The 27,902-nt window shown below is 44.3% G+C and overlaps 1 protein-coding gene across 2 annotated transcripts in view; it reads right to left on the minus strand.

Annotated features, from left to right (window-relative positions):
* The window catches only part of LOC126336546 (locustin), an 86,454-nt gene extending 72,345 nt beyond the window's left edge, over positions 1 to 14,109 (minus strand). The window contains exons 1-3 of one of the 2 annotated variants that reach the window (XM_050000378.1): positions 14,002 to 14,109; positions 3,737 to 3,892; positions 1,734 to 1,871 (exon numbers count right to left, since the gene is read on the minus strand). In XM_050000378.1, the coding sequence (XP_049856335.1) occupies positions 1,834 to 1,871; positions 3,737 to 3,892; positions 14,002 to 14,035 (228 nt within the window). In that variant the 5' untranslated portion in view covers positions 14,036 to 14,109 and the 3' untranslated portion in view covers positions 1,734 to 1,833. Of the gene's footprint in view, positions 1 to 1,733; positions 1,872 to 3,736; positions 3,893 to 14,001 lie in introns of those variants that run through there. The other variant, XM_050000379.1, reaches the window with a different exon arrangement.
* Between the last annotated feature and the right edge of the window lie 13,793 nt (positions 14,110 to 27,902).

Consider the following 27,902-nt stretch of genomic DNA (forward strand, 5'->3'; position numbering starts at 1 on the left):
AGATCATCAGCCCCTAGACCACGGCCTCTACTAGAAATAACAATGTGCCCTGTCTTACTCTCCGAAGATACACTCCTGGAAATGGAAAAAAGAACACATTGACACCGGTGTGTCAGACCCACCATACTTGCTCCGGACACTGCGAGAGGGCTGTACAAGCAATGATCACACGCACGGCACAGCGGACACACCAGGAACCGAGGTGTTGGCCGTCGAATGGCGCTAGCTGCGCAGCATTTGTGCACCGCCGCCGTCAGTGTCAGCCAGTTTGCCGTGGCATACTGAGCTCCATCGCAGTCTTTAACACTGGTAGCATGCCGCGACAGCGTGGACGTGAACCGTATGTGCAGTTGACGGACTTTGGGCGAGGGCGTATAGTGTGCATGCGGGAGGCCGGGTGGACGTACCGCCGAATTTCTCAACACGTGGGGCGTGAGGTCTCCACAGTACATCGACGTTGTCGCCAGTGGTCGGCGGAAGGTGCACGTGCCCGACGACCTGGGACCGGACCGCAGCGACGCACGGATGCACGCCAAGACCGTAGTGTCCTACGCAGTGCCGTAGGGGACCGCATCGCCACTTCCCAGCAAATTAGGGACACTGTTGCTCCTGGGCTATCGGCGAGGACCATTCGCAACCGTCTCCATGAAGCTGGGCTACGGTCCCGCACACCGTTAGGCCGTCTTCCGCTCACGCCCCAACATCGTGCAGCCCGCCTCCAGTAGTGTCGCGACAGGCGTGAATGGAGGGACGAATGGAGACGTGTCGTCTTCAGCGATGAGAGTCGCTTCTGCCTTGGTGCCAATGATGGTCGTATGCGTGTTTGGCGCCGTGCAGGTGAGCGCCACAATCAGGACTGCATACGACCGAGGCACACAGGGCCAACACCCGGCATCATGGTCTGGGGAGCGATCTCCTACACTGGCCGTACACCTCTGGTGATCGTTGAGGGGACACTGAATAGTGCACGGTACATCCAAACCGTCATCGAACCCATCGTTCTACCATTCCTAGACCGGCAAGGGAACTTGCTGTTCCAACAGGACAATGCGGTCCGCATGTATCCCGTGCCACCAACGTGCTCTAGAAGGTGTAAGTCAACTACCCTGGCCAGCAAGATCTCCGGATCTGTCCCCCATTGAGCATGTTTGGGACTGGATGAAGCGTCGTCTCACGCGGTCTGCACATCCAGCACGAACGCTGGTCCAACTGAGGCGCCAGGTGGAAATGGCATGGCAAGCCGTTCCACGGGACTACCTCCAGCATCTCTACGATCGTCTCCATGGGAGAATAGCAGCCTGCATTGCTGCGAAAGGCGGATATACACTGTACTAGTGCCGACATTGTGCATGCTCTGTTGCCTGTGTCTATGTGCCTGTGGTTCTGTCAGTGTGATCATGTGATGTATCTGACCCCAGGAATGTGTCAATAAAGTTTCCCCTTCCTGGGACAATGAATTCACGGTGTTCTTATTTCAATTTCCAGGAGTGTATACTGCCTGTTAGTTGTTAACTTTATCACATAACTATTATGTTTTGTGACCTTGGGTTGTTAAAAATTTGTGAGAAATTGAGTGTAACTTCATTTGTTTTATAAACTGAGGTTTTGTGACGTCTTGTTCCACTTGTATGTATAAACTATATCCCTGATCATCGTCTGCTGTTTCTGATTGCATCTTTTGTCTTTTCATTATGAACAGAAAAAACTTGATGTGCAGAATAAAGGTAAATAAATTTAATTATTTTTTAAAAAAGTTTATTAAAATTTAAAAACGTAAGACAAATAATAAATAACTTTTTTGGTTGAATTGCCGGTTCACAGTATGCTGTTTCTTCATATACATTTGCTTCCCTTACTGATCTGGAAGTAATCTGAAACAGAAGGAAAAATGATTATCTAGGTTTCCAGAAAATAGTTATAACGCAAGGAAATTTAACAGCAGTCACTCTTAAACTTTCTATTCTAAAGGAACAGATTGAAAACTTAATATGTTGACAGGAAAGTTAATTAACCTTTCTGAAAATTTTATATTCGTACCCTAAAACTAATTGTATTCATTACGGTATATGTAAGTTCGTTCTGATGTCTTTGGTGTGAAAGAGGAGTTGCCATCGCAGAAGACGAGGACTTGTTCAGCACAGACTGATACACGTACCTGTATGTTTGAGGCTTGTAGCTCATCTCTACTGCTTACTGTTCCCACCAAATGTTTAGGGGGAAATGAAATAAGACTGGCTTGTGATATAAGAGGATGAATGAATATTGCCGGCTAGCAGTAAACTATGCTGCTAGCTATCAGACAAAGCTTGTGCATTACCTGAAAATGGGCATTGCACAGTGAGTTTCTGATAGGTGCTGTGCTATTGACTTACGGAATGTGTTATCGATTTTTATTACAAAATAGTCAGTATAGTATAGTTTATAACGAACACGAAATGTGCTAAGAAATCTGTCCACTCAGACTACAATATTTCTCCTTACTGAGTTTTGTCTCTGAAGAAACGCATTTGTTGTCAAGAAATGCTTAACTGGCAGATCCCTAAAAGTCTAGAGTGGCTTCTCGTAATAATTTTCAGGCTACCAATCATAATTGAAAAAAATGAACGCAATAAAGAGGTCTGCTGCAGCGCTGTTACCAGTTTTCAAATGCGAAGAGCTAATGGCTGCACACAGTAACTGTAATATGCAAGCAACTCCGCAGAGATTGTCGTTCGTTGCCCTTTATGGTCTCCCGTTAGATGGCAAGGAACCCAGTTGGTACCTACTTTTCAGTGTCTCAATTAGTAACGAGTGCGTCAGGAGCACCAACAGAAACGTCCATTCGAAGAGCGAGGTATTTCATTAGAATTATTAATATCTTCAGCTGCTGACGGGCGTTGAAATATATCAACGGGGACAGGTGAAAATTTGTGCCCCGACCGGGACTCGAAGACAGGATCTCCTGCTTACATGGCAGACGCTCTATCCGACTGAGCCACCGTGCGCAGAGAAGATAATGCGACTGCAGGGACTATCTCGCGCACGCTTCTCACGAGATCCACATTCTCACCATATATGTCCACACACTACATTAGTAGCGTCCCTACCCAACATAAGCATTACTCGCACAGAAGAGGAAGGTCATGGCCGGTATTGCCAGTACTATATACTTATATGGATATGATGTCTGTTCTTTCGGACATGTTCGAAGGAACAGACACCATTGATTAAATATTAGTCGATCACCTCGAATTAGGGTGTCTGTACGTTCTAACATTGCGTGAGTCAGTTACTGTATGCAGCCGGCCGTCACGAGGGAGATCGGAAAGATTGCGATGATGACAGACGCCTCGCCCCACGACCCACCGTGACTTTCATTCACTGCCAGGTCTCCGCAGGCATTCTGAAAGGGCCTACGAATATCTGCCGTGCTCTGATTTTCCGCTAAAAGGTACTCGATGGCAGCTCTCTCCTCGGTACGCACTACCATTACAGCCACCATTTTGAAGGCTGCGTATAGCGCCACCACCAATCGAAACTTCACAAATCTATAGGGGCTGAAGCGGGAAATTTCCACGATGTCTCACAACAATTTCCGAATTTTTCCAACCGAAATTGGCAGAGACAAAAATGTGTTGCATTACTTATTGAAAGCCTCTCGTTTATCACGTTACAGGTGTAATGAATAGAGAGCTGTCGAGCGAAAAGGCAGCGCAACGTTCAGATGGACGAGCCACCACACCGCGACTTGACTTACCCGTGCCGTGACATTTGTTGTAGCAACGCATGTGGCAGCCGCTGCTGAAGCCGCGACGTCCGTTCTTGTAGCTGCTGGCGCAGATGGGGTCGAAGATGATGCACTGCGGGCAAGAGCAACTCGTGGTCGCCGCGTCCACCATGCTAGCGACAGCGCCTGGAAAAGGAGCAAATCGTATAAAGCAGACCACTAGAGAGAAACTACTCACGCGAAACACAGCTCGCTTTACTCACACTCGATGCTGTGCGAGTAGTTGATGCAGAATAACGCGCAAAACCACCTTCCTAGGTTTCCCAAAGTTATTGTTAGGATCACTCCAAAAGAAATGCACACTATTTTTGTAAAAATACAGTTTTCATTCTGCATGTGCGAAAGTTTTACAGTGTGTATATACATCCTTCCAGCTTGTTTTCAAACATAGTTCAACCTGTTCCCGTGAGTGGCGCCGTCACAGCATGTCTTCAAGATGGCTGCTACACTTGACGTTCGTCAGAAGCAACGTGCTGTCATAGAATTCCTATGATGTGAAAATTGTGAAAACCAGACCGTGGGAAATTTCCACAAGAGGTTGAAAAAGGTGTACGGAGATGTTGCTGTCGATCGCAGTACAGTTAGTTGGGGAACAAGCAGGTTACGTGACGAAAGCAGGCACAGCAATATTCAGGATTGTCCTCGCAGCGGCAGGCCTCGTACTGCAAACACTCCAGACAATGTAAAGAGAGTTAACGAATTGGTGACTGCCGACAGACGCATCACAGTGAACGAATTGTCACGCTACTTTGGGATAGGAAAAGGAAGTGTTTGCAGAATACTGAAAGTATTGGCGTAAAAAAAGGTTTCTGCCATGTGGGTTCTCAGGATGTTGACAGTGGCTCACAAAGAAACAAGAAAAACGGTATGCAGCGAACTTTGGGAACAGCACGAGAATGGTGGAGATGAACTTCTTGGAAGAATTGTGACAGGTGATGAAACATGGCTCCATCATTTTTCACCAGAGACGAAGAGGCAATCAATGGAGTGGCATCATGCAAATTCACCCAAGAAAAGAAATTCAAATCCACCTTCTGCTGGAAAAGTTGTGGCTACGGTGTTTTTCGATTCCGAAGGACTCTTGCTTTTGGACATCATGCCAAGTGGAACCACCATAAATTCTGATGCATATGTGACGACACTGAAGAAACTTCAAGCTCGACTGAGTCGTGTTCGACCACATCGGCAAAAGCGGGATGTTTTGCTGTTGCACGACAATGCACGGCCACATGTCAGTCAAAAAACCATGGAAGCGATCACAAAACTCGGATGGACAACTCTGAAACACCTGCCTTACAGTCCTGAGCTGGCTCCGTGTGACTATCATCTCTTTGGGAAACTGAAAGACTCTCTTCGTGGAACAAGGTTTACAGATGATGAATCCCTTTTGCACGCTGCCAAACAGTGGCTTCAACAGGTTGGTCCAGAATTTTATGGTGCAGGCATACAGGCGCTGGTTTCAAAATGGCGTAAGGCAGTTGAGAGGGATGGAAATTATATGGAGAAATGAAAATATTGTTCCTAAAGGATGTACCTACACGCTGTAAAACTTTTAAACATGTAGAGTAAAAGATCGATTTAAAAAAAAATATTGTGCATTTCTTTTGGAGTAACCCCCGTATACTGTGCACCATATTACTGAACGGCTAAAAGGTTCGTCCGGTCCCAGCTGCAGGCTGCCTACCTAGCGGCTTGCAGAGCCAACAAAAATTTGATTTTCAGTGTTCTATTTACAGAATAAATATCCACTTCAGTTGCTTGTAATTTTCTTAATTTATACCACGACCGGTTTAGAATCTTAAAGCTTCTACCATGTCGTGCTGTCCAGGCGGACGCTGTGGTTGCTCGTCCTATGCTCCCATGCGTTTGTTTAGCGTGTATGTGATCCCCAGTGATTGACTGGCCCGACCGCCATACATTTGTGTGTTCATAATTATTTGGTGGCACCTGAAGATTCTGGATGTCCGGAAGGCTTTTGACACGGTACCACACAAGCGCCTAGTAGTGAAATTGCGTGCTTATGGAATATCGTCTCAGTTATATGACTGGATCTGTGATGTATTGTCAGAGAGGTCATAATTCGTAGTAACTGACGGAAAGTCATCTAGTAAAACAGAAGTGATTTCTGGTGTTCCCCAAGGTAGTGTTATAGGCCCTTCGCTGTTCCTTATCTATATAAACGATTTGGGAAACTATCTGAGCAGCTGTCTTCGGTTGTTTGCAGATGACGCTGTCGTTTATCGACTAATAAAGTCGTCAGAAGCTCCAAACAAACTGCAAAACTATTTAGAAAAGATATCTGAATGATGCGAAAACTGGCAGTTGACCCTAAATAACGAAAAGTGTGCGGTCATCCACATGAGTGCTAAAAGGAACTCGTTAAACTTCGGTTACACGATAAATCAGTTTAATCTAAAAGCCGTAAATTCAACTAAATACCTAGGTGTTCCAATTACGAACAACTCAAATTGGAATAGAAAATGTGGGGAAGGCTATCCAAAGACTGCGTTTTATTGGCAGGGCACTTAGAAAATGTAACAGACCTATTAAGGAGACTCATCCTCTTTTTAAGAATACTGCTGCGCGGTGTGGGATCCTTACCAAATAGGACTGACGGAGCACATCGAAAAAGTTCAAAGAAAGGCAGCACGTTTTGTACTATCACAAAATATGGGAGACAGTGTCACAGAAATGATACAGGATTTGGGCTGGAAATCATTAAAAGAAGGCGTTTTTGTTGCGACGGAATCTTCTCACGAAATTCCAGTCACCAACTTTCTCCTCCAAATCCGAAAATATTTTGTTGACACCGACCTACATATGGGGGAACGATCGCCACAATAAAATAAGGGAAATCAGAGCTCATACGGAAAGATATAGGTGTTCATTCTTTTCGCGCGCTTTACGAGATTCGAATAATAGAGAATTGTGAAGGTGGTTCCATGAACCCTGTGCCAGGCACTTAAATGTGATTTGCAAAGTATCCATGTAGATGTAGATGTAGACGATGAAGCTTTAAACTTCTCAACCAGTCGTGGAATAAATTACGAAAATTGCTAGCAACGAGTGCGGATTTTTATTCCGTAAATATGTTCCTTAGTTCCAGACGTTCACGTGATCAAACATTTTGTTCAATATTTCATGTAATTATTTATGGAACTGTAAGCTGTAAAATTCTATCATAATAAACTCATTAAAAGGTGAGGCCTTTTATTAAACGGTGAACAATAAAACTCAAGGATTAAAGTTAGAAACTGCGTATATGTCTTGGGTGGCGTTAACTACAGCGCGCAAATTCCCCAGATTATATTCATCCAGTATTTGAGAATGAGAGCTCTTAGCGACTTCCAATGTGGAAGAACCTCTACACTAGTTTCTTCATGATTTTGCTTAAGTTTTAACTTAAAGTTTCCTACCTCTGGCACCTCAATTCCTGGCGCAAACTGTCAATTACACAAAAAAAGACCAAGCAGCTGAGTGTGTCTACAGTGGCCAAAATGTATATCATTTTTATTTCACTTCATATTTGACTAAGATTTTTGGTAATTATCTGAACCCGACACGCATATTCAATACATTTATGCACATCGTTTGCTCCTTTCACCTTATGAATGAAAAGCGTGAATGAAGTTTTAAAAAAACTCAGTATGTAGATCTGTCGGAATAAAAGTAGTCTGGTACTATGGTAGAATGCCACTCCTATTAAGCACGTACCGGGAAGCAAAGAGGTTATTGTTCGCCTTGGACGAAGCTCTTGTGTATGTTGGCACCACACAATATGGAGCTCCCTGAGCACTTCCGACGGAACGGGACGCTTGGGTTCCAAAACTTCGCTCGGCGGTGTTTCGGGAGACGCGAGACCGGCGACATCCATTAAGTGTGAGTGTGCCTATTCATAGCTAATTCAATACCTTATTTTTGTAGATTTCAGGTCCATTCAAAATTAACGTCGTGCTCTCATCACTCATTGCTCGTTAAGTGGTATACGGAATTTTTCTTGCTAATTTCGGAACGATATCAGCAGTTGCACTTAGCCACGCGTTCAAACTATTGTTCTGCTCTACCTTTGTTCAGACACGTAGTCACGTGATGTATCTTCTCAGTTCGGTCTGATTTAGTTCGTTGGTGATCTCATGAGTATAGTATAATTCAATAGATTTCTGAAATTTGCTTAATTTCGATTTCAGTTCGTGATCTAGTTTCCACGTGTCTTTTGTTGCCTCAGCACGTGTTAAGTACGGACCCGAGAGCTTTAAGTTCGCAGATCATGTCTCATAGTATTGTATCCTGTCCAATTTGCTTAGTTATTCTCAATTTTAACATTCATTTTATGGAGAACGTTTGTTTGTGACGATCACGTGTCAGCGGATTGTGATAATCGTTACATGTCACATTTACTGGTTCTCGGGCTAAAACTTCCAAATTAATTTCGTCTATGGTGCAATTATTAACAGTTTACAAAAAATGGTTCGAATGGCTCTGAGCACTATGGCGCTTAACAACTGAGGGCATCAGTCCCCTAGAATTTAGAAGTACTTAAACCTAACTGACACACATCCATGCCCGACGCAGGATTCGAACCTGCGACGGTAGAGGTCGCGCGGTTCCCGACTGTAGCACCTAGAACCGCTCGGCCACCCCGGCCGGCAACAGTTCACAAATCGATGAATTCTTATTCACTTGCTTCGGGCACCCAAGCGAATGGATGAACCGTTTGCTAATCAGGTGCATACTGGTGAAGTTTTTATACTTGTCCTATACTATAGTATAGTTCTTATAGTTGTCTTGAATCTCTGTGATATTTGTATATGTGCGTGAAGGTTGCTGTTGAAAGATTCCTCTGCTGTTTCCATAATTAATGATAAATTCTGCTGGGGTCTCCAAGATGCAGTTGTAAATGTAATTTTGTAACTCGGCCGAGAGTGTTACGAAGAACAGAAATCATCAGCCGCTTAGTAGTTGTTTAGTTTACTAGTTTGCTAGGCTGTGTCTTGAATAAATGTGATATCTTTACCAGAGCACGTGCTTACGTGTTCCCCAGCTAACTTCCACTTTTGACTCACACTAGTATCCGTTATGCAAAAGATGAATACGGCGAAGTTATTTATTTAATATTTATTCAACGATCATAAATGTGCAGATCCGACAACTCAGCTCGTTTAAACATCAAAGGTTTTTCTTTCATGTATACCCAGATACTGTCCTCCCACTTTCCATGTTAATACATACCTCATTTTTATGGACGCCGATCTCCAACCAGATCCTGCACGAACAGACACCGTTCAATAATTTGCCAAATTTTCCGCTCCCAAGTCCTTCCGAGTTTACAGCTGTGCTAGTCATGGGAGTTCGATTCTGTCAAAGATCTGGCGACTGTTGGTCGTTGACCGATAACTAATATACTCTCTGGTAGAAATGCTGCAGGTTCGGTGAGTTATTGAAAAATGGAACCCGTAACGTTATATTTGACAGAAGATGTTCTATAGTGATGAAAGCAAAAATAGGTGCGCTCCAAGGAGACCTGCAATATCTCAATACACACAAATGATTAGCCAGACAGGCTTGCGATACTATCAGATAAAATGTTGAACATAGAAATTTTGATTTTATTTTCATTTAATCAATATTGTTTGTTTGTTGGCGTTTACTTACAGAGAGATGGAAAAAAATCTATGCTGTCATTAGGCATCATTTACCCACCTTAAAATCTAACTGAAAATAACCCAAGCGGCAGAAATAATTCATTCTTTAAGCCGCTTTCGCATGTGATTACGTACATTCGACCTTCAGCGAAGATTATAGATTTTCAATTGTTTCTTCCAAGTGATGCTAAGTACGTTCTAGCTCGATGCAGACAAATTGTGTGTGTCGCCAGACGGTAACATCAGGCGTGTACGAGTGTTTTCCTTAAATTTATATCCAAATTAATTCCTTGTTGCGAAATGACACCATGCAATACGTGAGTTAAACATTAAATTGTATCAGTTTGTTACGCTTAATTTAGTCTTTTCGTTGTTTCACATTTTATATAACACTTGAGTGAAATACCGCCTGCGAATACAATTAGGAAAAACCGTGATGTACTCGCCACACAAGCGGCAGGGCCTGGAACGGTAGTCGTATGAAAGAAAACCGGTCACCAGGGAAAAACTACTCATTTTAAGCACAGTTTGCTTTATGCACACGCTTAGTCGCGGGAATAGCTGATACAGATGAACCGGTAAAGACGTCCTCCTAGATTTTCGAAACGCACTCTTCTCTGCACCACATTGTTATACGACTAAAAATACGTTTAGATCCCTACGCTTCATCATTAACTGCAGTACAGATACGTTCTTACAAACTCGTGGTTTTTGTTTGCGGTGCCATAACTGTCACCTTTCAGTGGACAGTAATTAAAGTTTGATAAGTAATGAGATTAATCGTCATCAACAACTGTTAGCAGTAGTGGCAAACGCTTGTCTTTTGTTTTAGCGGATAGCGAGTTAAAACTCATTAAGACTTGAAAACGAATGATATTGTTACTGAAATAGTACTACTTCCTCGCACCTACCCAAACAATCCTCGCTCTGGTTGCTACTCAGCAGCGAAGACAGTTAACTGATATTAATATGGTGGTAACCAGTGTAGAAGCACGAAACCGGCATTTGGTTGCAATAATTACACGTCAGTTGTTTGAAACTGATAAACAATATTTTATTCAAAATAATCTGCATTGCTATTTATATTTTTCTACCACCTCTCCGGCAGGCTAAAATGCCACGCCAAAAAAAGATTCTTCTTTTGAAGCGAACTGGTCAGCGAGCCATTTTCGCACATTTTCATACGAACTGAAGCGTTCTTCAGGGAGAATGTGTCCCAGTGATGCAAATAGATGATAATCGGACGGAGCCAAGCGTGGAGAATAAGCAGCATGCCCTGGTATTTTCCAAGTTAATGCCTCGATCGTTTGCCTGACCCGCTTTGCTTTGTGTGATGAGGCGTTATTACACTCCTGGAAATTGAAATAAGAACACCGCGAATTCATTGTCCTAGGAAGGAGAAACTTTATTGACACATTCCTGGGGTCAGATACATCACATGATCACACTGACAGAACCGCAGCCGCACAGACACAGGCAACAGAGCATGCACAATGTCGGCACTAGTACAGTGTATATCCACCTTTCGCAGCAATGCAGGCTGCTATTCTCCCATGGAGACGATAGTAGAGATGCTGGATGTAGTCCTGTGGAACGGCTTGCCATGCCATTTCCACCTGGCGCCTCAGTTGGACCAGCGTTCGTGCTGGATGTGCAGACCGCGTGAGACGACGCTTCATCCAGTCTCAAACATGCTCAATGGGGGACAGATCCGGAGATCTTGCTGGCCAGGGTAGTTGACTTACACCTTCTAGAGCACGTTGGGTGGCACGGGATACATGCGGACGTGCATTGTCCTGTTGGAACAGCAAGTTCCCTTGCCGGTCTAGGAATGGTAGAACGATGGGTTCGATGACGGTTTGCATGTACCGTGCACTATTCAGTGTCCCCTCGACGATCACCAGAGGTGTACGGCCAGTGTAGGAGATCGCTCCCCACACCATGATGCCGGGTGTTGGCCCTGTGTGCCTCGGTCGTATGCAGTCCTGATTGTGGCGCTCACCTGCACAGCGCCAAACACGCATACGACCATCATTGGCACCAAGGCAGAAGCGACTCTCATCGCTGAAGACGACACGTCTCCATTCGTCCCTCCATTCACGCCTGTAGCGACACCACTTGAGGCGGGCTGCACGATGTTGGGGCGTGAGCGGAAGACGGCCTAACGGTGTGCGGGACCATAGCCCAGCTTCATGGAGACGGTTGCGAATGGTCCTCGCCGATACCCCAGGAGCAACAGTGTCCCTAATTTTCTGGGAAGTGGCGGTGCGGTCCCCTACGGCACTGCGTAGGATCCTACGGTCTTGGCGTGCATCCGTGCGTCGCTGCGGTCCGGTCCGGCACGTGCGACTTCCGCCGAGCACTGGCGACAACATCGATGTACTGTGGAGACCTCACGCCCCACGTGTTGGGCAATTCGGCGGTACGTCCACCCGGCCTCCCGCATGCCCACTATACGCCCTCGCTCAAAGTCCGTCAACTGCACAGACGGTTCACGTCCACGCTGTCGCGGCATGCTACCAGTGTTAAAGACTGCGATGGAGCTCCGTATGCCACGGCAAACTGGCTGACACTGACGGCGGCGGTGCACAAATGCTGCGCAGCTAGCGCCATTCGACGGCCAACACCGCGGTTCCTGGTGTGTCCGCTGTGCCGTGCGTGTGATCATTGCTTGTACAACCCTCTGGCAGTGTCCGGAGCAAGTATGGTGGGTCTGACACACCGGTGTCAATGTGTTCTTTTTTCCATTTCCAGGAGTGTATGAATCAATGTGACTTTGTATTGCCTGTCTCCATACTTAGCTTGTTTTTCTGGTGGTGCTTTATTTAAATCGGTCCTTTTCTGTTGGTAGTTTCGCAAGGTTTTAGAAACTCATAATAGATAACACCATTCTGATACCACCAAACATAGAGCATTGCCTTTTTTCAAAGCGATTTGGTATTTCAGTGGATGTCGATGGTTTGCCTGGGTTGACCCATGCTTTACGACGCTTAGGATCCTCAAAATAGATCCATTTTCATCACCTGTCACTATTCTATGGAGAGACAACTTCCTTTTTTATCTGTCGGGCAACATTTGACAAATGGTCTTTCGATTTGCTTGGTGTATCTCATGCAGTTCATGCGGAACCAATTTTCGCTCTTTCTGCACCTTTCCCATAGCTTTCAAACAGAAGAGAAACAGCTTTCTGCGTCGCATTCAATTGTTCCGCGAGTTGCTCTTGAGTTTGAGTATCATCTTCATCTAATAACACCTGAAATTCGTTGTCTTCGAACTTTCTCGGTGCTTTCCCACGGTCGTCGTTTCTCACGTCAGAGTCACCACTTTTGAATTTTCTGAACCACTCGAAACACTGTGTTTTCCTAAGAGCATGTTCAATGAAAGCTTCAAGCATTCGATGCGATTCCGCAGCAGTTTTCTTCAAATGGTAACAGAAAATCGATGCTTTCTGCAAATCGCAAGCCTTAGGCACAAAACTCGGCATGCTTACCGGTCTGAAACACACAACGAAATACAGAACTTGGTTTACTGCGTGTTGACATTCGTTGTCAACCGTTACAGGAAGCAGATGGCGCTGCAGACGCGGTCTCACGGACCCTACACTGTCGGCTAGCACCATCTATAGGGAAATTCCGGTTTCATATTTCAAACGTGTAAATTACGCATCAATATCCAGGGTTTCATCCCAAACCTCTCCGCTTTGTCTTGTGTGTTTAAATTAACTATGTGGTGTCGTAGCATCGACATTTATCGTTTATTGTAACATAACTTCGTTTTCAGGCACAATCACAAACTTCTAAACACATTGCCATTTCTGATGTTCAAAGCGTCATCAAGTTAGCTATATTACGGCTCTTCATCCGTCGAGGGGCGTCATCTTCGCAAATCGTACACACAGTCGGCCAAGTTCTGAGCCCGCAACAACCCGTCTTGTCTGTGTCAGAATTTCATGTCAGAGGACTCTGATATGAGATTTTGACCCAGACAATGTCTGGAAAAAAATTTCCTCCATTTCACTATTAACTGCTCATTTCTTTTGCACATTATAAAACAAATGAACAGTCAACAGACAAAAGGTGGAAATTCCTTCCATAAACTTCAACATACCTGGTCGTCTAAGAAGGTAAGGTCATTGACACAAAGAAACGGATTGCTGAAGCAGCCACTTAGGTCTGAAGACGATCCAGAGAGATCGAAACATGTCATGTAATTAAAAATGTAGAACTGAGACAGAAGAATAAATGAGAGTTGTACCAAGAAAATATAAAAAAAAAACACTGCGGTAAACTCCGTAAGGACTCGCTGTAATAATCGAAAATTTTATTATGTAAAATACAATGTTAACACTATTCACAAGAAAGGCGCATGAAAAGTGGTATTAAAGGAAAGTTTCCCAAATTTAAGTAAGCTAAACCCTATAGACCCATCCTGCAAACAAGTGTCAATGAAGAGAAACATCTCACATTTCTGTAACTTTGTCTCAGTTTCTACAGTTACCACCCACGAAATCTATATTCCTGGCAGAGCAGCTGTGAATAATGACCTCGCAACGGCAAACAGTTTCGACCATCGTAAGCAGTATGGGAGACTCACCGATAAGCAGGATAACCAGCAGGTAGGCCTTCATCTTGTTGTGGGTTGCAACTTTTCGGACCGTCTGAGAGGGGCTTCTGGTACCGTGGAACCGCTCGGCTGCTGCTTTTATAGGACGCAGATGCGTGACGTCACACGCTGCAAGCGAGAGGCAGGGAAGCACCGCTGTGCCGTTGACCTCGTTCGCGGTGCACCAGCTTCTGGGAACGCCATGTCTGTGTTGCCATGCTCGTTAATACGAGGCGGAGTCAAGGGGGAGGAAGTAGTGTACAGATGCTAGTCAGCATAACGGTTTGATGTCTGCTGAAAAAGGTTCCAAGGCTTTATCGCAGCGTGTTCTAAGAAATGATGTGTTGTTGTCTTCCCGCTATGAGCAAGATATCTTTCTCCCAGTAACTTACTTGTTTTCAAGGTGTCGCGATTGTTTACATCTTGCATTACACCGTTCTACTGCGTAGTAGCAACCACATTCGACAATCTACAAACCTTTCTGCCACTAAAGCTGCAACCTCCCCACTATCTGTTTCTGTATGAAATTTAGCCGAGAATAGAATTATCTCCCATTCCACAAAAAAACAACGTATTACGAAAACTGTATCCCACAAAACGTTATTCAACTTAAACTTGTTTGCTAAACAGGACCTAATATGTCTGAACTGTAACTGGTCTGAATAAAACTTGTCTTTATATCAAATATGCAACAAAAGTAAAGCAATTATCTGGTCCTAATCAAAAATTCCACTTACCTTGCATCTTGACAACATTGTTGCAGATTTCGCGAAAGCACAACAGCAAGCAGGCAGCGGCTGAGCTAGATTTCTATTTTTAAACAAAATTTCCAAACAATATTCACACTGTTGCATACTATATGGTGCAATGTGGTAATGCGTAATGGTAAACCTTCTTTAAACAATATGATGGGGAGAGCAACTATTCCTGTGAAATGATATTCCAAGATAATGATTTTAGAACTAAATATGTATCCAAAAAGACAGAGCAAAATTTCGCGTGATCTTCACACGTAACATTGATCTGAATAATACTATGTTCAACAAAGTGAGCCGGCCGGGGTCGCCGAGGGGTTCTAGGCGCTACAGTCTGGAACCGCGCGACCGATACGGTCTCAGGTTCGAATCCTGCCTCGGGTATGTATGTGTGTGATGTCCTTAGGTTAGTTAGGTTTAAGTAGTTCTAGGGTACTGATGACCTGAGAAGGTAAGTCCCATAGTGCTCAGAGCCATTTGAACCATTTCAACGAAGTTAACAACGATTTGAAAAGGGTATTATGTTAACAGAGAACTTCTATAAACATCAAACAGCTTAATCAGTTGATATCTTAATGAATGATTCGGGGAAGTGGGACGGTCATTCTCTCAGCTCTGAGCAAGTTATGTAGCTGACGATACTTATTCTAACAAATTAGCAGCGCTGTATTGCAGTATTACCTCAAATTTCTTCTCTTCAAAAATAATAACATTACTCAAAGTTTATATCCTTTTCGCCTTTCAGTATGTACATCATATTCATCCTTGCTGTCTACAATAAATGTTTATTAATCTTACAGATACAATCATGCGCCAACACAGCACTAATGAATACGTTTTTCACCTACCATATTTCAACTAAGATCGTATCAGACTGCACAGAAGCAAAGATTGTGCCACAAAAAGACCAAAGATTGTTTAATTGTAACATAACTTGCTCTCTCTGACGTGCACATCGATAATTTATAAAAATCAAAATATGCCCACCTTACAAAGAACTTCGTGAACACACATGTACCTCATTTTGTGAGAGATCGATTTTTCCATTTATTTTTATTTTTATACAAAAATCATTTAAATTATTTTGAATCCTCAGTCTTCTGATTGCTTTGACGTGAAGCATTAACAACTTCCTCCCCTGTACCAACCCCTTCATCTCAGAGTAGCACTTGCACTTACTTCTCCAGTTGTGTGCTGGATGTATACAAATCTCTGTCTTCCTCTACAGTTTTTTTCCTACTACGTGGAAAGTTACTCGCTGATGTCTTAAGACGTGTGCTATAATCCACTCCTTTCTTCTTGTCGGTGTTACCCCCATATAATCCTTTCCTCGCTAAATCCGTCGAGAACCTCCTCTTACTTTACCTTCTCACTCCATCGAATATTCAACATTTGTCTGTAGCACCACATCTCAAATGCTTTGATTCTCTTCTGTTCTAAACATTCATGGTGGTGTCTGTCTGTTCTATATCATGTCTCCCTACCACTTTCGCGCAACGACGCTCTGAGCGTGTTTTTTAGGGAATTGACTAGTTTGAACCTGGGACCTGTTGCTGGTAAGGAGACGCCAGACCATACATTACATGTAGAATTCAGAAGAGTTCAGTGAGACTAGCGATGATATAACCAAATACTAAATGATCTCAGCGTCAGCTCCACTGCACTCCCTGTAAAAGAATCTTAATACTAACTAAATTTAGTGGAAGGGGTTCAAGGCTTTCCTATTTTTAGTTAGCTGGTAAAATAACGTCGAAAAAGCAGTTAAGTTTACCATTGGAAATTTTATTCTACTCACAAAACATCGTTTATAAATTGCACTATTGATAAAAGGAAATGTTTTAATACAGGATGGTAAGAACCACCTGCGTTCAACAAAAATGTGAACGAATATTCCCTGGGTGGATTTCCAAGTTCTACAATGGATCGAAGGATGACCTGTGCCATATCACACCTATGATCTAGGTTTAAATTAAGTTTCACAAAAGAGAAAACTATCAAAATGTTCTACAGTGACCCTCAATTATCTTTAATTACTTACTTAACTTGTCGTAAATTACAGTGGCTGATGTGGCTTCTCAATAACTATATAAAAGAAAAATCATCGCGTTTCAGATCTTTTCTTCAAGTGGCAAATGTGAACACCATGAGTTTTAATTAGCGATCGACACTAGTATTACGCAAAAAGGGGTGTAACAGACGAGTCTTCTGCAGTTCTGAGTAAAGCCTTATTCGCTCAAAAATGCGGCATCGCGTGCATTCATTACCTTGTCGGTGTTTAGGCAGCGTCAGGGCGACAGCGGCAGGCGCACCAGCCATCCAGCTAGCCGTCTCGGAACTAACTCTTTCCTTACTACAATTTACAGAAGTTGGTTTAAAAAAAAACTATCTGGCTGTGTTTTCATCTGACCAATCAGGGTCTCAATGTTAACCGTAAGCTCTGCCTACAAAAATTCTGTCTATCCAATGAGAAACGTTATACTTTTCGTGGTGGGGCAATGTTTTTAAAGTTTGCAACATAACAGAGACGCGAAAAAGTCTCACGCTAAAACCTGCAGCTGGTGTGGTCCTTTTAGCGTTATCGTAAGATCTATACTGTTCTTCTATAGGGCTCTATCTTTTAACATCGGCTGGGGGTGGTCCTTGACGTACCTGAGACGCGAAAAAGTCTCAGGCTCTAACGTGCAGGTGGTGAGCCCTAGTGGTTAACTGGCGACGTGGGTGTCCGGTCCGTCCCTTATCGTAGGGCCTTCTAGCTTAACAAGGTTCTGCTCTCGGCTTCTGTTCTCGTTTCTCCCCTCGGAACAGCGTAGGTTTCACAGTGGGAAGGTACGACATGCATTTAGGTATTTTTGTGTTAGTCTGTGGTATTCCATTTGCTCACTCGTTACTCGTATTACTTTGGTCAATTTAATGTCACGATTTATTCGGAGCTATGTGACATACTACTGGATTTGCTTACCATGTCAGGGTTTTCATGGAAGGTGTTGGATTTACCTGACACCTTACACTGTTTCGGTTTTCCTGTAGACCATGTTTCACTATCAAACAATACTGTGTTCCAAATGCACATTCTCAGAAACGTCTTTCTCCAATGAAGGCATTTGTTTGATACTATTAGTCTTCTCTTGCCCAGGAATGCCCATTTTGCAAGTGCTAGTCTGTTTCTTACGTCCTCCTTGCTCCAGCCAGCATGGGTTATTTTGCTGCCTAAATAGCAAAATCCAAATCAGGTGTTAATTTTCTCACTGTTCTCATTTAAGCTGCTTCTAATTACTTTCTATCTTCGATTGACATTCAATCCATATTCTGTACTCACTGTACATTCCACAGATACTGTAATTCTTTTTCACTTTCACTGAGCACAACAGTGACATTGATAAGAAATATTAATCATATTCCGAAGAAAGTATACTTCACTGAAATTCTTCTAATCATTTAAATGAAAGTTACAAAAATTTTCCTTCTTCAGACCTTATAAAAATCCAAGTAATGACCCTTTCTTGAGGACCTAGCAACTTAGATTTAATTTTTAGCGATGTTTCAAAATTGTGCCATACTGCGATTCGAAACCGGATTTTCTGCTATAGGGGGATATGAAATCTAGGTTAGGCTCCTGTCGTGACACGATATTCAGTTCCCAGTGTACGTAGTTTAAAATATACAGATACAGGACAACCTCACAGTTTGTACTAAAAAAATTCGCGTCATTTCATCTTCACTCATTTCATCCCCATCGAACATTCGTTTCATTATTTCTTACAACATTTCCACAAATTCTAAGGCAAAATTATCCCTTTCCACCGAGAACGAACTACACTCCTGGAAATGGAAAAAAGAACACATTGACACCGGTGTGTCAGACCCACCATACTTGCTCCGGACTCTGCCAGAGGGCTGTACAAGCAATGATCACACGCACGGCACAGCGGACACACCAGGAACCGCGGTGTTGGCCGTCGAATGGCGCTAGCTGCGCAGCATTTTGTGCACCGCCGCCGTCAGTGTCAGCCAGTTTGCCGTGGCATACGGAGCTCCATCGCAGTCTTTAACACTGGTAGCATACCGCGACAGCGTGGACGTGAACCGTCTGTGCAGTTGACGGACTTTGAGCGAGGGCGTATAGTGGGCATGCGGGAGGCCGGGTGGACGTACCGCCGAATTGCTCAACACGTGGGGCGTGAGGTCTCCACAGTACATCGATGTTGTCGGCAGTGGTCGGCGGAAGGTGCACATGCCCGTCGACATGGGACCGGACCGCAGCGACGCACGGATGCACGCCAAGACCGTAGGATCCTACGCAGTGCCGTAGGGGACCGCACCGCCACTTCCCAGCAAATTAGGGACACTGTTGCTTCTGTGGTATCGGCGAGGACCATTCGCAACAGTCTCCATGAAGCTGGGCTACGGTCCCGCACACCGTTAGGCCGTCTGCCGCTAACGCCCCAACATCGTGCAGCCCGCCTCCAGTGGTGTCGCGACAGGCGTGAATGGAGGGACGAATGAAGACGTGTCGTCTTCAGCGATGAGAGTCGCTTCTGCCTTGGTGCCAATGATGGTCGTATGCGTGTTTGGCGCCGTGCAAGTGAGCGCTACAATCAGGACTGCATACGACCGAGGCACACAGGGCCAACACCCGGCATCATGGTGTGGGAAGCGATCTCCTACACTGGCCGTACACCTCTGGTGATCGTCGAGGGGACACTGAATAGTGCACGGTACATCCAAACCGTCATCGAACCCATCGTTCTACCATTCCTAGACCGGCAAGGGAACTTGCTGTTCCAACAGGACAATGCACGTCCGCATGTATCCCGTGCCACCCAACGTGCTCTAGAAGGTGTAAGTCAACTACCCTGGCCAGCAAGATCTCCGGATCTGTCCCCCATTGAGCATGTTTGAGACTGGATGAAGCGTCGTCTCACGCGGTCTGCACGTTCAGCACGAACGCTGGTCCAACTGAGGCGCCAGGTGGAAATGGCATGGCAAGCCGTTCCACAGGACTACATCCAGCATCTCTACGATCGTCTCCATGGGAGAATAGCAGCCTGCATTGCTGCGAAAGGTGGATATACACTGTACTAGTGCCGACATTGTGCATGCTCTGTTGCCTGTGTCTGTGCGCCTGTGGTTCTGTCAGTGTGATCATGTGATGTATCTGACCCCAGGAATGTGTCAATAAAGTTTCTCCTTCCTGGGACAATGAATTCACGGTGTTCTTATTTCAATTTCCAGGAGTGTATATCAATCAGTACCACTGCTACGCCTCTGATCCGCAAGAGCTTGTGTCCTGCTCCCGCTGCACAAGGATGTTCGTTTTGTGACTACAGTGCAGCCAAATATCCGTTATTTCATTGTATCCATATTCGTTATTATTTTATTAGATTAGCCGTTTTCTCAGCAATCGAAATAACTTTCTTTTTAATCCCAGAAACCAATCCCACCTTAAATTCAATCGACCACAACTGCCTCTTAGAAAATCTATTCCCCTACATCGCTAGATTCCCGCACCCTTTCATTACCTTATCTAACTTTCATCACACATATCACAGTCATAACGTCTGTGACCCCACGTGCAGAGTACTAATCCACACATTACTACAAGAGTCATCCCCCTCCTCAAACAACTCAATGATCTTCTAATAATTTCCGGGTATGCAGCCGGATCCCGTCGACATTCTGCCACGATATTTCGGCCCAGAGACGTCCGGCCATCATCAGGTGAGTACACAACTACTGAAGAGCCCAGGTGCAGTCGCGGTATTTATACCGATTCTCGCGCACGTGTTGACATGCGCGGCATAGCCGAGTTGTACGTGCTGCCCTCGGTGGTGAAAGTAAAAGATCATCTAGTCATTGAGTATCGAATGACGCTGTCTATTCCGCTGTGAATGTATAATTTTAATAACAGGATTCCAAGTTTTATCCAGTTGAAAGCCGTTGTCACGATTTATAAGATTATCGGCAAGACGTATTTCCACTGATTCCTTGATTACGGAATCCCAAAATCCGGAAACCGGAGCTAAAATTTTTGTTCCATTGTATTCCATTGAATGTCCCAATGAAATACAGTGCTCTGCTACTGCCGATTTTGACGGTTGCCGCAGACGGGTGTATCTTTCATGTTCTGTACACCGTTCATGGACAGTTCTTGTCGTCTGGCCAATATATGCAGAGCCACATTCACAGGGAATTTTGTAGACGCCTGCTTTCTTCAGTTGTAAATCGTCTTTAACGGATCCAACCAGGGCCCGGTTCTTTGCTGGTGGACGGAAGATAACCTTGATTTTATTCTTCTTCAGTAATCGGCCTATTTTCGACGACACATTCCCGGCGTATGGAAGAAACGCAGTTGATTTAAAGTCGTCATCAGCGTCCTCAGTGCGCTGCTTCTTGTTATGACAGTTGCGCATGGCCTTTCTTATTTGGCGTGAAGTGTAGCCATTCTCTTTAGAAACCTTCTCCAAGTGTTCTAATTCTGCGTGGAGGTTTTCATCGTCCGATATTACATGCGCTCGATGTATTAAGGTACTGAGAACGCCGGCTGTTTGTGCTGGGTGGTGGCAGCTTGACGCCTGGAGATACAGATCTGTGTGAGTCGGTTTCCTGTACACAGAATGTCCTAATGACCCATCATTTTTACGGCATACTAGCACGTCTAGAAATGGTAAAGTGCCATCTTTTTCAATCTCCATCGTGAATTTGATGTTCTCATGTAAAGAGTTTAAATGATGAAGGAATTTCTCCAGTTCCTGTCTGCCATGAGGCCATACAACCAAAGTATCATCTACGTACCGCCAGAAGACCGTAGGCTTTAAGACAGCAGACTCAAGTGCTTTCTCCTCAAAGTCCTCCATAAAGAGATTAGCTACCACAGGGGACAAAGGGCTCCCCATGGCGACGCCGTCTGTTTGTTCAAAGAATTCGTCATTGAATAGAAAGTACGTTGAGGAGAGTATATGTTCAAACAAGGCCGTCATTTCTGCACTGAATAAGTTACCAATAAGATGTAACGATTCCATTAAAGGCACTTTGGTAAATAGTGAGACCACATCAAAGCTGACTAATAAATCCGAACTGCTAAGCTTAACTTCCTTCAAGCGACTGACAAAATCCTCGGAATTACGTATATGGTGGCAACATTTACCCACATACAGCTTTAGTAGTGAGGCCAGATATTTTGCTGTAGAATAGGTGGCAGCACCAATATTACTCACTATTAATCGTAGTGGGGCACCATCCTTGTGTATCTTGGGAAGACCGTAGAGTCTTGGTGGTACTGCATTGTGTGGTCTCAATCTCTTGATAATTTGTTCAGGTAGAGAACAGTCGTTCAAAAGGGTAGCAGTTTTCCTTGATATTCGGCTTGTTGGGTCCTTTTCAATTCTGCGGTACGTGGAATCATTTAGCTGACAATATATCTTCTCGTTGTAGGCTTCCCTTGTCAGAAGAACTGTGGCGTTACCCTTATCCGCAGGCAGTACGACTGTGCTAGTATCTTCTCTGAGGCTGCGGAGAGCAGCTCTTTCAGCTGGCGAGATGTTACTCCGTTGTGGCGCACATTTCAACAACGTTCGGCAAGATTCACGTCGAATTTCGTCTGCATTATCCGCAGGGAGACGTCTAATAGCTTCATCAATAGAACTGATGAAATCCGTTAAAGGCAGTGAAACAGGAGTAGGGGAGAAGTTTAAACCTTTCGCAAGCACTGACATCGTCGCATCGTCAAACGATTTCTCCGTAAGGTTCACCACGGATCGTCCAGAGATAGCTTCTTGCGGCTTTCGTGTTACGAGTTGGCTAAACTTCGCACTTTGCCTGTTCGTACTGTTCCTTCGCCCCTACTCCTGTTTCACTGCCTTTAACGGATTTCATCAGTTCCATTGAGGAAGCTATTAGACGTCTCCCTGCGGATAATGCAGACGAAATTCGACGTGAATCTTGCCGAACGTTGTTGAAATGTGCACCACAACGGAGTAACATCTCGCCAGCTGAAAGAGCTGCTCTCCGCAGCCTCAGAGAAGATACTAGCACAGTCGTACTGCCTGCGGATAAGGGTAACGCCACAGTTCTTCTGACAAGGGAAGCCTACAACGAGAAGATATATTGTCAGCTAAATGTTTCCACGTACCGCAGAATTGAAAAGGACCCAACAAGCCGAATATCAAGGAAAACTGCTACCCTTTTGAACGACTGTTCTCTACCTGAACAAATTATCAAGAGATTGAGACCACACAATGCAGTACCACCAAGACTCTACGGTCTTCCCAAGATACACAAGGATGGTGCCCCACTACGATTAATAGTGAGTAATATTGGTGCTGCCACCTATTCTACAGCAAAATATCTGGCCTCACTACTAAAGCTGTATGTGGGTAAATGTTGCCACCATATACGTAATTCCGAGGATTTTGTCAGTCGCTTGAAGGAAGTTAAGCTTAGCAGTTCGGATTTATTAGTCAGCTTTGATGTGGTCTCACTATTTACGAAAGTGCCTTTAATGGAATCGTTACATCTTATTGGTAACTTATTCAGTGCAGAAATGACGGCCTTGTTTGAACATATACTCTCCTCAACGTACTTTCTATTCAATGACGAATTCTTTGAACAAACAGACGGCGTCGCCATGGGGAGCCCTTTGTCCCCTGTGGTAGCTAATCTCTTTATGGAGGACTTTGAGGAGAAAGCACTTGAGTCTGCTGTCTTAAAGCCTACGGTCTTCTGGCGGTACGTAGATGATACTTTGGTTGTATGGCCTCATGGCAGACAGGAACTGGAGAAATTCCTTCATCATTTAAACTCTTTACATGAGAACATCAAATTCACGATGGAGATTGAAAAAGATGGCACTTTACCATTTCTAGACGTGCTAGTATGCCGTAAAAATGATGGGTCATTAGGACATTCTGTGTACAGGAAACCGACTCACACAGATCTGTATCTCCAGGCGTCAAGCTGCCACCACCCAGCACAAACAGCCGGCGTTCTCAGTACCTTAATACATCGAGCGCATGTAATATCGGACGATGAAAACCTCCACGCAGAATTAGAACACTTGGAGAAGGTTTCTAAAGAGAATGGCTACACTTCACGCCAAATAAGAAAGGCCATGCGCAACTGTCATAACAAGAAGCAGCGCACTGAGGACGCTGATGACGACTTTAAATCAACTGCGTTTCTTCCATACGCCGGGAATGTGTCGTCGAAAATAGGCCGATTACTGAAGAAGAATAAAATCAAGGTTATCTTCCGTCCACCAGCAAAGAACCGGGCCCTGGTTGGATCCGTTAAAGACGATTTACAACTGAAGAAAGCAGGCGTCTACAAAATTCCCTGTGAATGTGGCTCTGCATATATTGGCCAGCCGACAAGAACTGTCCATGAACGGTGTACAGAACATGAAAGATACACCCGTCTGCGGCAACCGTCAAAATCGGCAGTAGCAGAGCACTGTATTTCATTGGGACATTCAATGGAATACAATGGAACAAAAATTTTAGCTCCGGTTTCCGGATTTTGGGATTCCGTAATCAAGGAATCAGTGGAAATACGTCTTGCCGATAATCTTATAAATCGTGACAACGGCTTTCAACTGGATAAAACTTGGAATCCTGTTATTAAAATTATACATTCACAGCGGAATAGACAGCGTCATTCGATACTCAATGACTAGATGATCTTTTACTTTCACCACCGAGGGCAGCACGTACAACTCGGCTATGCCGCGCATGTCAACACGTGCGCGAGAATCGGTATAAATACCGCGACTGCACCTGGGCTCTTCAGTAGTTGTGTACTCACCTGATGATGGCCGGACGTCTCTGGGCCGAAATATCGTGGCAGAATGTCGACGGGATCCGGCTGCATACCCGGAAATTATTAGAAGAACAAATACGCCGGGAAAATTTCAGAAGTCACAACTCAATGATCACATGCTATCCGCTCCCGTTATCTCACGTGTCACGCATAGCACAGTCTGGGACACGACCACAACAATCATCATCAACTACTACAACAACTGCAACAACATGGTGTATACAGATGAAGATCACCACCATATCAGGAAGAACTAATTCTCCACCTCAGCATTATTACTCTTTGCTCAATTGAGAGGTGTATGGCGAACGTTTCCGATTATTTAATCCAACTTATTTGTAGCTCTGTGACATTTACAGAGTTTCGCTTCCACTAGTCGTTGCATTTTTCTATAATTAATACGAGTCAGTATTTTACAGCCATGACTTACTAAACTGGTGCTTCGTAAAAACTCTCTTGGGTGTAGGCAGTGGTACAAGAATGGTGATTGGGGGAGTGGGGCATGTTTCTTTCAAGATCGAAAATTCGTTGTTATATGTGCTCATGGAAACATTAAGTTCAGGGGGGACAATGTGTATTATCACTGCCTTTAAAACTAGCGATTGATCCGTTAAAAAAAGTTTGTCCTCAATTTCTTTTTAATGTTCACCTCCATCTCCACCTACATCTACACTTACATCCATCCTGCGGAAACTACCTGTTGGTGTGTGGCAGCAGTTACATCTAGTACAGCTAGCTGATCTCTTCATACCCGTTCCATTCGCGAATGGCGCGTAGGAAGAATGATCTTTAGTTAACTTCTGTATCAGCTCTAATTTCTCGAGTGTTCTCGGCGTGGTCATTACGTGAAACTACTTGTGCCCAAGTCGTACTCTCACGTATCCGGGTTTTTCCAGTCAAAGCTTCAGATTATTTCCTGGGACGATAACAGTGCCTACCGGATATTCCATAACTGTTTATGTATTAACCTGTGAGACAGATACAATTTTAAGAAATGTTTTGCTCCGAAGTTGCGTATCGATTGTTATCTGATAGAGTGCTCGAAGCTCAAGCTAAAAGTTACCATATCCTGTTTCCACTTCCGCCGACAATTCAAACATATCGATCTGATGAGATTTATGCAGTTCAGTGATTCGATCTACGAAATCCTGACACTTGGATGCACTGTTTTCAAAATGCTACCCTAACGCCCTATCAGTCAGGGAGCCGTCTCGTATTTGCAGTGTGTCAACAGCTCTCCGCCAGTCGTCTGGGTCGCTAGAGAGACCAGTTTGTCAGCATGTTGCTACTCTTCTGCGACTGGTATTTAATCTTTATTAGCTGTAACTAGCAAAACCTGTTCGCATACACAGCTTCTCATGACAACACCATCATTGCTCGTACATGCTCCAGAAGCCAAAGTAAATGTGTGCGAAGGATACGTATTGTTCTTTCAGCGTTTTAAGCAACTCGCCAAGATGCCCGTTTAGAACATTAGCTATGCACCTTTGCATGAGATAGAATCCTCTAATATCCCACTAGTTAGCATTTTGCTCTGCGTGTCTGAGGTGCAGTGGCGCATTTCTTGCACCGAGGTACAGCGACAAAACACTTCACTCCTGCCCGTTAGGACCGAGCGAGGTGGCGCAGTGGTTAGCACACTGGACTCGCATTCGGGAGGACGACGGTTCAATCCCGTCTCCGGCCAACCTGATTTAGGTTTTCCGTGATTTGCCTAAATCGTTTCAGGCAAATTCCGGGATGGTTCCTTTGAAAGGGCACGGCCGATTTCCTTCCCAATCCTTCCCTAACCCGAGCTTGCGCTCCGTCTCTAATGACCTCGTTGTCGACGGGACGTTAAACACTAACCACCACCACCACCTGCCCGTTAGGGCAGTGGTTCATAACTCCGTCCACCCACATAGGTAGAGGTCATCCGAATGTTCCAAATCGGTTAATGCCACCGTTCACTGTCATACAATGCTGTGCTACAAACGTTCATTCACTGAAATTTATTTCTAAAATTAAAGCCGATGTTTGACACTACTAGACTCCTTTTGACCTGGAATGACCTCGTATCCATTGCTAATCTGCTTTTTTATCCCCACTGCATCGTCCATAATGAATTACTTTTCTTCTAAAGTAGCCGAATTACTTCACTACGTCTACGTTGTGGCCACCAACTTCGATGTTAAATTCATCGCTAATCTCATCTCCGATACTTCTCATTACTTTCTTCTTCCTTCGATTTACCCTCAGTCCATATTCTATACTCGTTATACTGTTTCTTCCACTTTGCAGGTCGTATAGTTCTTATTTAGTTTCACTGAGGATACCAATGTCATCGGCGAAACCTGTCACTGACATCCTGAATTTTAATTCCACCCCTGAAACTTTCTTTTATTGCCATCATTGCCTCTTAACTATAAAGCTTGAACGACAGGGTAAAAGACTGCACCCCACCCTTTTTAATCAGAGTTCTTCATTCTTGGTCTCCTGTTCTTATTGCTGTCTCTTGGTTCTTCTGCGTATTGTATATTACTCGTCTTTCCCAATAGCTTACATCTGTTTTCCTGACGATTTAAAACATATTGCACCATTTTACGCCGGTCAGCCATAAAATAAAGCCTCCTTTTCTTTCTTTTTTTTATTTGTCAAAAAATTCAAATGGACTACATAGATTGGAAACTATAATACTGACAATTTATGAGTTTTCAATATAGCCTCCATCCATTTCCACAATTTTGGTCCGTATTTTAAGAAGGACGTGTGTTTCAGTGTGCTAAAACGCACGGTTCTGCTTCTGAGGCCACTGACGCGAGTAAGATTTCACGACCCCCTCATCTACAAAGTGAATCCTACACTGAGCTTCTTTTTGCGGTCCGAACAGATGGAAGCCTGATGGTGCCAGATCAGGGCTGTACACGGGTTGAGGCAAGACTTCCCAAACAGTTTTCACAGTCTCTTCTGTGGAGTGAAGACTGGCGTGTGGTCTTGCAGTGTCATGCAAAAGAAGACCATCCGCCATATCTTTTCTTGGGCGAAATCGTTGAAGAGGTGCTTTAAGCTGTTTGTGGGTTATCACGTATTGGACAGAATTTATTGTGCATTCCTGCACAAAAAAATCAACAATAAGCATATCCTCTGTACTGGCCTACCGATCCGAGTTTTGTCAGTCAACGGTGTTTGCCTTTCAGCTTCGCTACAGCGACGAACCTGTCGTCTAACAGTGCTGATATTCTCTGTTGCAACATCGCCGAACTGCGAATGGGCGTTTTTTCTTCTGCATTCAAGAACTCTATCACCGAACGTTGCCTAAGACGGGCATCGATGACGACCATTTTC

The sequence above is a fragment of the Schistocerca gregaria genome, chromosome 2, assembly GCF_023897955.1.
Source record: "Schistocerca gregaria isolate iqSchGreg1 chromosome 2, iqSchGreg1.2, whole genome shotgun sequence".
Taxonomy (NCBI): domain Eukaryota; kingdom Metazoa; phylum Arthropoda; class Insecta; order Orthoptera; family Acrididae; genus Schistocerca; species Schistocerca gregaria.